At 43.9% G+C, this 13,602-nt stretch overlaps 1 protein-coding gene across 1 annotated transcript in view; it reads left to right on the forward strand.

Annotated features, from left to right (window-relative positions):
• The window catches only part of NSUN2 (NOP2/Sun RNA methyltransferase 2), a 480,899-nt gene that overhangs the window by 47,675 nt on the left and 419,622 nt on the right, over positions 1–13,602 (forward strand). The window contains exon 2 of the mRNA XM_069219708.1: positions 10,705–10,862. Coding sequence (XP_069075809.1) covers positions 10,705–10,862 — 158 coding nt within the window. The remainder of the gene's footprint in view (positions 1–10,704; positions 10,863–13,602) is intronic.

Raw genomic sequence — 13,602 nt, forward strand, 5'->3', positions numbered from 1 at the left:
CAAATGCCAGATAGGGCAGGGAACTGTGGTTTACTTGGGCCACCTTGTAGGTGGAGGCCAAGTTCAGCCACTCCAACCCAAGATCCAGACTATTCTGGACTGGGTGGCTCCAAAAACCCAGACTCAAGTCAGGGCATTCCTTGGCTTGACTGGGTATTACAGGAGGTTTGTGAAGGGGTATGGATCCATTGTGACAGCCCTCACTGAACTCACCTCCAAGAAAATGCCCAAGAAAGTGAACTGGACTGTAGAATGCCAACAGGCCTTTGACACCCTGAAACAAGCAATGTGCTCAGCACCAGTTCTAAAAGCTTCAGATTATTCTAAGCAGTTCATTGTGCAGACAGATGCCTCTGAACATGGGATAGGGGCAGTTTTGTCCCAAACAAATGATGATGGCCTTGACCAGCCTGTTGCTTTCATTAGCAGGAGGTTACTCCCCAGGGAGCAGCGTTGGAGTGCCATTGAGAGGGAGGCCTTTGCTGTGGTTTGGTCCCTGAAGAAGCTGAGACCATACCTCTTTGGGACTCACTTCCTAGTTCAACCTGACCACAGACCTCTCAAATGGCTGATGCAAATGAAAGGTGAAAATCCTAAACTGTTGAGGTGGTCCATCTCCCTACAGGGAATGGACTTTATAGTGGAACACAGACCTGGGACTGCCCATGCCAATGCAGATGGCCTTTCCAGGTTCTTCCACTTAGAAAATGAAGACTCTCTTGGGAAAGGTTAGTCTCATCCTCTTTCGTTTGGGGGGGGGTTGTGTAAGGAAATGCCTCCTTGGCATGGTTGCCCCGACTTTTTGCCTTTGCTGATGCTATGTTTACAATTGAAAGTGTGCTGAGGCCTGCTAACCAGGCCCCAGCACCAGTGTTCTTTCCCTAACCTGTACTTTTGTATCCACAATTGGCAGACCCTGGCATCCAGATAAGTCCCTTGTAACTGGTACTTCTAGTACCAAGGGCCCTGATGCCAAGGAAGGTCTCTAAGGGCTGCAGCATGTCTTATGCCACCCTGGAGACCTCTCACTCAGCACAGACACACTGCTTGCCAGCTTGTGTGTGCTAGTGAGGACAAAACGAGTAAGTCGACATGGCACTTCCCTCAGGGTGCCATGCCAGCCTCTCCCTGCCTATGCAGTATAGGTAAGACACCCCTCTAGCAGGCCTTACAGCCCTAAGGCAGGGTGCACTATACCATAGGTGAGGGTACCAGTGCATGAGCATGGTACCCCTACAGTGTCTAAACAAAACCTTAGACATTTTAAGTGCAGGGTAGCCATGAGAGTATATGGTCTGGGAGTCTGTCAAACACGAACTCCATAGCACCATAATGGCTACACTGAAAACTGGGAAGTTTGGTATCAAACTTCTCAGCACAATAAATGCACACTGATGCCAGTGTACATTTTATTGCAAAATACACCCCAGAGGGCACCTTAGAGGTGCCCCCTGAAACTTAACCGACTGTCTGTGTAGGCTGACTAGTTCCAGCAGCCTGCCACACTAGAGACATGTTGCTGGCCCCATGGGGAGAGTGCCTTTGTCACTCTGAGGCCAGTAACAAAGCCTGCACTGGGTGGAGATGCTAACACCTCCCCCAGGCAGGAGCTGTAACACCTGGCGGTGAGCCTCAAAGGCTCACCCCTTTGTCACAGCCCAGCAGGGCACTCCAGCTTAGTGGAGTTGCCCGCCCCCTCCGGCCACGGCCCCCACTTTTGGCGGCAAGGCTGGAGGGAACAAAGAAAGCAACAAGGAGGAGTCACTGGCCAGTCAGGACAGCCCCTAAGGTGTCCTGAGCTGAGGTGACTCTGACTTTTAGAAATCCTCCATCTTGCAGATGGAGGATTCCCCCAATAGGGTTAGGATTGTGACCCCCTCCCCTTGGGAGGAGGCACAAAGAGGGTGTACCCACCCTCAGGGCTAGTAGCCATTGGCTACTAACCCCCCAGACCTAAACACGCCCTTAAATTTAGTATTTAAGGGCTACCCTGAACCCTAGAAAATTAGATTCCTGCAAACTACAAGAAGAAGGACTGCCTAGCTGAAAACCCCTGCAGAGGAAGACCAGAAGACGACAACTGCCTTGGCTCCAGAAACTCACCGGCCTGTCTCCTGCCTTCCAAAGAACTCTGCTCCAGCGACGCCTTCCAAGGGACCAGCGACCTCTGAATCCTCTGAGGACTGCCCTGCTTCGAGAAAGACAAGAAACTCCCGAGGACAGCGGACCTGCTCCAAAAAGACTGCAACTTTGTTTCAAGGAGCAGCTTTAAAGACCCTGCAATCTCCCCGCAAGAAGCGTGAGACTTGCAACACTGCACCCGGCGACCCCGACTCGGCTGGTGGAGAACCAACACCTCAGGGAGGACCCCCGGACTACTCTACGACTGTGAGTACCAAAACCTGTCCCCCCTGAGCCCCCACAGCGCCGCCTGCAGAGGGAATCCCGAGGCTTCCCCTGACGCGACTCTCTGAAACCTAAGTCCCGACGCCTGGAAAAGACCCTGCACCCGCAGCCCCCAGGACCTGAAGGACCGGACTTTCACTGGAGAAGTGACCCCCAGGAGTCCCTCTCCCTTGCCCAAGTGGAGGTTTCCCCGAGGAAGCCCCCCCTTGCCTGCCTGCAGCGCTGAAGAGATCCGTTGATCTCTCATAGACTAACATTGCAAACCCGACGCTTGTTTCTACACTGCACCCGGCCGCCCCCGCGCTGCTGAGGGTGAAATTTCTGTGTGGGCTTGTGTCCCCCCCGGTGCCCTACAAAACCCCCCTGGTCTGCCCTCCGAAGACGCGGGTACTTACCTGCAAGCAGACCGGAACCGGGGCACCCCCTTCTCTCCATTCTAGCCTATGCGTTTTGGGCACCACTTTGAACTCTGCACCTAACCGGCCCTGAGCTGCTGGTGTGGTGACTTTGGGGTTGCTCTGAACCCCCAACGGTGGGCTACCTTGGACCAAGAACTGAACCCTGTAAGTGTCTTACTTACCTGGTAAAACTAACAAAAACTTACCTCCCCCAGGAACTGTGAAAATTGCACTAAGTGTCCACTTTTGAAATAGCTATTTGTGAATAACTTGAAAAGTATACATGCAATTGAAATGATTCAAAGTTCCTAATGTACTTACCTGCAATACCTTTCAAACAAGATATTACATGTTAAATTTGAACCTGTGGTTCTTAAAATAAACTAAGAAAAGATATTTTTCTATACAAAACCTATTGGCTGGATTTGTCTCTGAGTGTGTGTACCTCATTTATTGTCTATGTGTATGTACAACAAATGCTTAACACTACTCCTTGGATAAGCCTACTGCTCGACCACACTACCACAAAATAGAGCATTAGTATTATCTATTTTTACCACTATTTTACCTCTAAGGGGAACCCTTGGACTCTGTGCATGCTATTCCTTACTTTGAAATAGCACATACAGTGCCAACTTCCTACAGTATCCAAACTAATATGTTATAGATTTAACCGTTTCAATTGCGTATTATAAAGTTACCATTAGAGAACATACAGTAAGCTTAGTAAATCAGCCTCCTGATTCTGCTCCTATTAAGTCTATAGTCCTAGATTGAAAGCTTGTGAATTATATACCAGATATCTAGGAATGTGGCCTGATATGCTTTCCTATTTAGTTGTGGTGTTGTCATTAGAAGCGCACAGGCCTAGAATCACTCTTCTGGGGGTCTCCTGGAATGGTCTTTGTAAGAAAGTACCATCTTTCTTGGCATGTTATCTCCAAATTCTGCCTGTTTGTCAGTGTGTGTTCCTTATAAGTCACTAGTATATGGTATCTAGGTACCCAGGGCATTGGGGTTCCAGGAGATCCATATGGGCTACAGCATTTCTTTTGCCACCCATATGGAGCTCATACAAGCCTTTCTTCAGGACTGCCACTGCAGCCTGAGTGAAATAGTGCACACACTATTTCACACACTATTTCACAGCCATTTTACACTGCACTAAGTAACTTATAAGTCACCTACATGTCTAACCTTAATTTACTGAGGGCTAGGCGCAAAGTTACTGTGTGTTAGGGCACCCTTGCACTAGCAAAAGTGCCCCCACGTTGTCCAGGGCCTATTCCCCAGATTTCGTGAGTGGGGGATACCATTATACGTGTGCACTACATATATGTCAATACATATATGTAGCTTCACAATGGTAACTCCGAATATGGCCATGTAAGGTGTCTGAGATCATGGAATTGTCCCCCACCCCCCCCCCACCCCATTCGAAATCTGGTATTGGGAGACCAATCCCATGCATCCTGGGGGTCCCCCAGTACTGCCAAACCAGCTCTCTGAGGTTTCCACTGCAGCTCAATCCCAGGAAGTCAGAACAATGTATTTCTTTTGGGAGGAGGGTGTTACACCCTTTCCCTTTGGAAATAGGTGTTTCAGGCGTGGGAGGGGTAGCCTCCCAGAGTCTCTAGAAATACTTTGAAGGGCACAGATGGTTCCCTGCTTGCATAAGCCAGTCTACACCGGTTCAGGGACCCCCAGTTTCTGCTCTGGCGCAAAACTGGACAAAGGAAAGGGGAGTGACCACTCCTTTTTCCATCACCACACCAGGGGTGGTGGCAAGAGCTCCTCCAGTGTGTCCCTGGCATTAGCAATCTTGGATGCCAAGGTGTGGGGACCCTCTAGAGACCACTGAATGGCCAGTGCCAGCAGGTGACATCAGAGAGACCCCCGGATAAGTGCAAATCTGGGGAGGTAGCCAATCCCCCCCCCCCCCCCCCCCCCAGGGCTATTTAGGGTCTCTCCTCTGGGGGTTTACTCAGATACGGTTTGCAAGATTACTCCAGGACTTCTCTGCTTCAGCTTCTAACCGTCAGATCAACCAGAGACTGCTCCAGGAACCGCTGTAACTGCAACAAAGTATCCAGGACGACTCCTGTGAACCTCAACTTCAGCTCCAGTCAGCATTTGCAACAGTTTCCAAGGTGTGCATGTTCTGAGGTCTGCCTGTATTCACCCTGCACCAGAAGAACCGAAGGAATCTCCCGTGGAGTGACTGAGTCACTTCCCTGCTGCTGCAGGCACCATTCTGCGACGAGAGCCGGTATTCTGGGACTTCTCTCCTGACGACGAGCGTGCTTCCTGGAACACAGGTGGTGGACGGAAATGACCCAGACTGTCCAAAGGTCCGGCTGTCCAAAGGTCCGGCTGTCCAAAGGTCCGGCTGTCCAAAGGTCCGGCTGTCCAAAGGTCCGGCTGTCCAAAGGTCCGGCTGTCCAAAGGTCCGGCTGTCCAAAGGTCCGGCTGTCCAAAGGTCCAGCTGTCCAAAGGTCCAGCTGTCCAAATTTGGTGGAGGTAAGAGCTTGCCTCCCGTGCTGCGACATTGCTCCTGTGCACTGCATCTTATGCAGCTACTTGGGCTTCTGTGCACTTCTTCCAAGAATCCTTTGTGTATAGCGTAGCCCAGGCCCCCAGCACTTCATCCTGCGACGCACAGCTTCCTGAGTTGTTCTCCGGCGGTGTGGGACCTTCCAGTGTAGTGCTGCGACGACTGCACCTTGCTTCTTTGTCCCTGTGTCCTGGGACTCCCGTGGGTGCTGCCTGGTCTTCTGAGCGCTCTCTAAAGTGCTGATTTCAAGAGGAAAATATTCCACATCATTCATGGATCGCAGATAAAGTTTCTAGAACTGAGGAATTCTTTCTAAAACACTGAACATTAAGTATGCAAACTCCTTAGTAAATTCTCATTGTGGTTTATCTAATCCTCCTTCCCCTATTGGAAGCATTACCCATTGCTGGATCTAGTAGTATTGCATCATACCAAGTTTAAACTGTAATGTATTTTGCATTTGTCAAACGATTTTACATTTTCTCCTTGAACATATTGACCATAGTCCTGAAGTCACCAGGTCTCAAAGTAAATGGTCCCCGTTGAAAGCAGGTGTAAACTATAGGTCATAATGAATCTGAGTCAGAAGGGAGTACATCATGAGCCTGATAGTTTCTGCATTTTGTGTTTCTTTAATGGTCCTGGTGCAGAGTCGTGAGGACGTGGACAACCGTAGGAGATCTCAGTGTTATCCTAGCATAAGACTATCTGTATGGCTCTATTTTAGGTCTGTCTCAGCTGTTTGCAATTTCTGCTGTTAACATTTCTTTAAAATAGACATATAGTGGTGCTTTAGCTCCAACCAAAGGTATATTTCTCTCACCTCATGCTATTGGCAGTTTATTGCATCATTCCGCCTTTAGGTAGTGCTTTCATTGGATTGCATGAAAGATTATTTCACATCTAAAACATATACTCAACCATCACACTGTTCACGAAATTCAGAGTTTTATTTTTACTATGCATTGTATACAGATAGCAATCCTTTATTTTCTCCATTTTTCCCCACATCGACAAGGACATTTGGAAGTGCTAAACTGCATATGTGAACGTCTTTAAGTGGTAGCAAATTTATTGTGTGAACCATCTGTGCTTGAAGAAACTCAAATGTGTAGCCTGCTTGCATTACATTTGGGCTCACTAATCCTTAACGTAGCCTTTATGTCCATCATGCTGTTTCCAGAAACCTTGGGTTTTTCCCTTCCCATAGAGGATCCTCCCTCCTTTTGTAGTGATGAGAAGTTTAACCCTGGTATAGTTACTGAGATAGCCCAAAGAGATTCCACAGGCTAGGCAGGATAGTAGTCTTGATATTTGGCAAGTTGTTCTAGAAATGATATAAAAGGGTTTTCATCCCAGAATTTTGTGTTGAAGATCCTGTTTAAGCCCAGGACCCTCTATAATTTTAAAAGAATGTCAGATTTATACCTGGGTATTTAATGGCACTCATTTAAATGCTTGTGTGTGTAATGTTATATTTAATATATATATATATATATATATATATATATATATTAATCACAAAATTCTTTGTTAATTCCAAAGAGGGCCAGGACACCTCTGTATACTGTTCAAACATTTATTCTCAGGACTCAAATTAATCCAACGCGTTTCGGCAATAAGCCTTGATCACAGACGAGGCAACATTCCTCCACCTCATTTAAATATCGCGATCCATAAAAATAAAAAGAGGACTAAGTCAGGTAATATCCATTGCAGCCATTTTGGTGTACCTTCACCTAATGAAGCGCCTCTTCAAAGAAATGTACAATGGTAATTCGATCATTTACTCAACCATTATTAGCAAAGAAAGTTTCTATTCCTAACAATACAATACATGGTATAATACCTAATACTCAAGAACTTCCAATATCATTACTAGTGTTGATCCTCAATGCGCACTCATTGAATCTATACACAAGTTCTGCCCAAATGGGCAAAATTACTTTACCATGTGGCTGTTTTCTACCTAGTTTCTCTCTTCTTCCTCCTTTAATTACATTTTTCTTCACACCTTCCTCTCCTTTCCAAAACTATTATAGTCCTCATCTCTTATGACTTCAAAAAACTGAAAAATAAATAATTATATTTTTAACAAAATATATGAACCAAAGAAAATGTATTCTCCTAATTTAATACAATACCAATGAAAAAAGTTCAACCCTCATTTAAAAATAGAGGAATGCATATCCCACCTTCAAACTACATTAATCATCCCAAATATATACTTAATTCTTCGCTGGAGCTCAGCCCCATAGGGTCCAATGTCTCAAAATCTATAATGTAGCGAGACTCCAATGACCTCAAACTCCGTTCTCTGTTGCCTCCCCTTTTACTCTGATTAACCTGGTCAATAACCACAAACTTCAGGAGGTTCTCATTGCCCTCATGATGACTAAAGAAGTGCTTTGCTACTGGGTAGCTTTTACCTGCATTTTTTATTGCCCTCCTATGCTCCAGCACACGTTTCATAGCAGTGTGTATCGTACTTCCTACATATAATTTGTTGCATGGACATATAAGGCAATACACAAATAACTTGTCATACAACTGTAACTTCCTTTGATCATGAAGGCCTCATCGTTCCCTGGTATTTGTAACTTACTGCAGTTGTTACTCGTCCTACAGGCTTTACACCTCATACAACATGAAAAACCATTTCCAAGGTTACCCCCTACTGTCATTATCTCTTACTATTTCATTTCTACATAGATCATCCCTAAGCGACGTACTTCTCCTGAATGTTATTTGTGGTTTATCTCCAATATGATTGACCAGTGATGGATCGGTTTGTAGAATATGCCAGCTTTTACTCAATACCTTCCTTACCTCATAGGCTAGATTGCTGAAAGTAGTTATAAATCTAACCTTATCCTCACTTCTATTTTCAAGCTTATCAACATGGTAAAGTAGATTTTCCCTTCCTAAACTCTCCACTTTACGTCTGGCTGAATCAATGGACTTGGGCCCATAACCCCTTTCTTTGAATCTCTCACACATCTCATCACCTACTTGTTGAAAATCTAACTCATCGCCACAATTCCTACGGGCTCTAAGTAACTCCCCATAGGGAATACTTTGTATCAGGCTCCTCGGATGTGCACTATGAGCACCCAGCAGACTGTTACCAGCTATATAAATATAGAGAGAGCTTGTTTTGAAGTCTATGGACACACACTTGGGAGAGAGATTAAATAGTTTGAACGAATTGAGCTAAGAAATAGAGTACTAAACCACATTGTATCACGAATAGAGCACCCGATTACCTGGTCAAATAATGTTTCTGTATCTAGAGTGCTCAAGTTCTATAGTTACTTGAAATAATTATAAATTATGAATTTTAGTGTTTTTTTTTATTTTTATTTTTAACGTAAGGTAATATTATATTAACAAACGTATTTATACCATCCCACTGCTGCGTGCCGAGTGGCCAGGCCCTGCGCCCAACCCCCCGCAGGTGGGCATTTCCCCATTGTGCATGGCCTTCGTACTTGACCCCCAGGAGTTAGTGGATGACCCTCAAAGAACCCCCTGGTGGTTTACATTACATTACACTCTCTGAAGATCCATTTGGAATTTAAGGTTCCTTAACCCTTGAAATGACTTTCAAAGATCACAGTACCTTTTTATATGTACTGCATACCCAGTCTCTATCTTAGATGTCAAAGAACCGTAAATTCTGAAAATAATTTGCAGGCAGGGCAAGCTTCGTGTCCCAGGCACTGCGAACCCAGGCCCAGCTCACAAATCCATGCCTCGCAATTTGGGGGTTAGCAGTCAGGGCTTTGTGACAGTGAACTACTTAAGGTGTGACATGGTAAGAGAAGCTTACCCTGGGTTTGCGGTACCAGAGTATGAAACTTGCTGTAGGAAAGAGAACCTAGCTCTTGGATCTTTGAATCATTTAAAAAAAACAAAAAACAAAAAAACATACTCTGTGGGCCAACTCCTGTGCGCATTGAGGGTTTGGACACCTGTGGTTGGTTGGGCCATAAGCAGCGCACAGCAGGCCTGGCCACCTTTATAGGGTGGAAGTACCTGCGGCCAGCCCCAGCCGCACACAGCTCTGGACCGTCACAGCTGGGGACCCCCCCCTTCGCTAAATTGTCTACCACTCATAAGACACTCTTATAAAAATGGCTGTGTAATAATGGGCAGTATAGTCTAACAAGAGTTAAACAAGACGGACAGTGCCAGTTATTGAATGCGCTGCTTACCGTAACTGACAAATTTCAATTATTTTTGGGCTTTAGAGTGAAAACCTTATCCTATCTAACCATGTTTTTTTCCTATACATTTTTGAGGCAGAGAGTGTTTTCACCAGAGAGGTCAGCTTTTATCAGTGGATGCTGTCAAATGGTTCAGCCACTCCTATTATCTTTCAGAAACATTTTTACAAGGAAGACCGAATTCTGAAAACAGTTGATTTGCTGTATCATATAATTGCAAGCGGCTAAGATCTTTTTGACGTGTTACAGCTTCCAGTTCAAACAAGAAGTAAATATTTTATGCCAACAGCTGGTTACACATTGGAAACATTAAAACTTATTACATCAATGATGCTGGTGTGCTTAGTAAGCTTCTCAGTAGATTGCTGGAGCTGTGCTGTGTTGTGTGTGTAAAATTATTATTATATACATGTACCAATATAGTGTATGCCTGCATTTGGTGATTGGGCAACCATCTGGACTTCATGGTAGCAACAGCCTTGTTTTGCTCGACCTGTCACCATACGAGTATTTTGGCTAAGGGGAGAGTCGAATTTGGAAGCTTATTGTTATCTAAAAGTATTCTTTGTTTTTCTCATTATTACCCACCTGGCTCCTGCATAATCTTCCACTTCAGCCAGTATGCTCAGAGACTGCAGTGTGAGTGTATTTTCCCATGAAAGTTATAATTTGGTCTGTGTATGATTTTGCTGTTATGTATCTGAGGTTGTTTTTATATGCAACTACAGTGGTTTTCAAAAAGTCACTTGGAACTTCAGAAAAAAATGTACATGTGTTAAAGTTAAGACTTAGAATTTGCTTTGATGCCCTGTTAATGAAGTAATATGCTGCTCTTGCTAAGTGTTCAAATCTAACATTTAGTCACAGAAACGCCCTTTCATTATTAAGGGCCTGTTTTATTTTTGGTTATAGGCTTGTTTCTGAAGGGTAGTTACTCTTTGATAGTGTAGGTCCTTAGTAGTGAATGTCTTGAATGCCTACCACAAGCTTGGCCTTGCAAGTTGCACAACTCTCCTCAGGACTGCCATGCTTTCTTGTCCATTAGTTTCAGCCACATAGATAACTGATTTTCTGTTTGTGCTCAGAAGGGTACAGTTATATTTATAATTTTTTTCAGGGTTGGGAAGGTGGCTATCCTGACATAGTCAAAGAAAATAAGCTGTTTGAACAATACTATCAGGAGTTGAAGCTTGTCCCAGAGGGAGAATGGGACCAGTTCATGCAATCACTACGGGAGCCTTTACCAGCAACTTTAAGAATAACTGGATATAAGAGGTAAAAAACATGCTGTGACTTACCAACAGTTAGAAATTTTCGAAGAGATCAAGCCTATCAATGTGCTGCAGAAGTAAGAAAATGTATTTATGTGATTATGCCAGAAATAACATTGACTTTCTCTAGCAATAACCAGCTACTACGTACTTGAAGACGGGTAATTCTTCATTATAAGCATTCTGTCCGGTCTTCCATTCCTGGAGAACTTGCTCGGCTGATTAGACTTTGGTTTTCAAAAGATATCACCACCACAATGTTGAAACTACTGTGCATGCCTGCCAATAGACTTGCATTTAGACAAAAAAGGATCATATTCTTTTGGGCTAATCTGGCAAATTTCGCTCAGCTGATTGCACAGTGGTGTGTGGTTACATTTGTTAAGTCAAGCTGTCTCCTTCAAAGTAATATTCATTATAATTTATCGCACTAAAGCATGACCATGAAGGGCACTCACAAAATGACAATTTAAGGGATGTCAATTGCTGCAAAAATAGGGCTTCCTAATTACATTGGGTCTGAAATACCTTTTAACTACTATAGACTCGAGACTTATGACATGGATGATGGCTCACAAACCCTACTATTTGAGGGTTTCACACTTTGTGGGAAAAGACCTTGTCTTTAGCATCTTCTGAGCTGATATACAGAGTGGTTTGGGCTCCTTGCTGTTCTCATCTACATGCTCCCACTGACCCTATAAGACACAAAGAAATTCCAGGGGCACTTTCAAGTGGAGAAGGCATAAATGCTCTTCTTTCTGATAATAGTATTGGGCAACACTTCAAAGTTTAGCAAATACACATGATCTAGAGATGGGACCTACAGTTGGGGCTTCCAGCTCTCCGAAGATGTGCATCTCGATACTTAGTGGCGCCAAACCCAGTACCAGGCACTGCGTTATATAACCAGCATAATTGACAAAGAATGGCCATACTCCAAACTTATCAACACTTTTTTAATTTGTCTATTGTTCTAGATGCTTCATATATCTTAGAAGATATTAACTTGTGGGCCGATTGTCCATTTCTTAAGTCCATGAAAGATTTTGTATTTTTTATTTATTTTTTTGTATTTTTTTGTTTTGTTATACTTCTCTGAGCTTTGAACAGTTTAGTGTGAACTGACGCATATGTAAAGCCATACTCTAATCATCAAATGTTTACTTCTTTCAAATATCAAGGTCCCTTACTTTCTTCCTTTTCCCTAGGCACATCATTTTCGATGTTTTCTTGGAATCACGGTGACAACAGCCTTAAGCTGAAAAAAAAGTGTGTGTGTATGTATGTATATATATATGTGTGTGTGTGTGTGTGTGTGTGTGTGTGTAGGGATGTGGAATTCCTATTGCCCGATGCCCGGGACATCTTGTTTGGGGTCAAGGGCAACACATTTTTATGTTTACTTTGTCCTTTGGACAAATAGGCCCAATCCTCTGCAGCACAAACCCTTTGGCTGCCTGTTTACAGAGAGTGGAACTCTCTGCAGTTGAGGTAATGTGTTTCCAAAATATAATGCTGTTCGAACTTGTATTTATGGTTCATTATTTGAAAGCCTTTATTATTAGGGTGAGTGCTGTAAATAAATGTTTTAAGGCCACACTTCACTACTGATGTTGGTTCCAGTACAAAAAAAAAAAAACGTGTATACACGTTTGAAAAGTTTAGGCTATGAGGCTAAGTATAATGCTCCCAGAATGCTCTCTGATTAGATGCAAATGAAGTGTCATTTAGTAAAATGTTTTGATGCATGCTAGTATTTCCCAAAAATATTTCTAATGGAAAATCAGTGTAACCATTTTCAACACGATTATGGGAAGCATGAAAATAAACAAACACTGACAAAGCCAATTGATCTGAAATATTTTTATAAGTCTTTTAGTTTCATCAATGCGTGTCTTGTTTTGACATGGCTTTTGTAACACTTTATTGTTGTGGGAGCTACCAGGCCCTCAACATTGTAACAAAACACTGGCAAAAGCCCCCCCAAAACGTTTTTGAACTCTAAAAGCACACGTTACCACCAGTGGCATAACAAAGGCCCCGCAGCCGCCCTCCAGGGGGCCCCTTCAGCACAGCACCTGCCCTGAGTGAGTCTGGAGAGGGGGCTCCTCCATGTTCTTTGCAAAGGGGTTCCCTCCAGTTTTGTTACGTCACTGATTGCCACTGTAGTTCCTGACACTGAACAAAACTACTTTGTGTGCCAATATGCTCCTTGTGGAAGAGCAGAATGCGATCACTCACAGTAAAGCCAGCCGAAAGAGAGAGAAATAGAAGTTTAATAAAAACAAAATGTCTTTGTTAACACCAGACCTAATTAGGGACCAAGACCCACATGTAGGTAGCTTTTTGTATGTCGCAAACAGCGAAAAAGCACATTGCGATGCACAAACCCAGTTTTGCGATTCGGTAACCTGGTTACCGAATCGCAAAACGGGTTTGCGACTCTTAATTAGGAAGGGGTGTTCCCTTCCTAATTACGACTCGCAGTGCAATGTAGGATTGTTTTGCGAATGCGGGCAATCCAATCGCAGTTTGCACCCATTTCAAATGGGTGCTAACACTTTCGCAAAAGGGAAGGGGTCCCCATAGGACCCCTTCCCCATTGTGAATGTCGCTGTAAAAAAAAAAAATGCGGACCACTGCCTGCTCTGAAAAAATGAAACAAAAACGTTTCATTTTTCATTTTTGTAATGCATCTCGTTTTCCTTTAAGGAAAACGGGCTGCATTAAAAAAAAAAAAA

The sequence above is a fragment of the Pleurodeles waltl genome, chromosome 2_2, assembly GCF_031143425.1.
Source record: "Pleurodeles waltl isolate 20211129_DDA chromosome 2_2, aPleWal1.hap1.20221129, whole genome shotgun sequence".
In the NCBI taxonomy this organism is placed as follows: Eukaryota; Metazoa; Chordata; class Amphibia; order Caudata; family Salamandridae; genus Pleurodeles; species Pleurodeles waltl.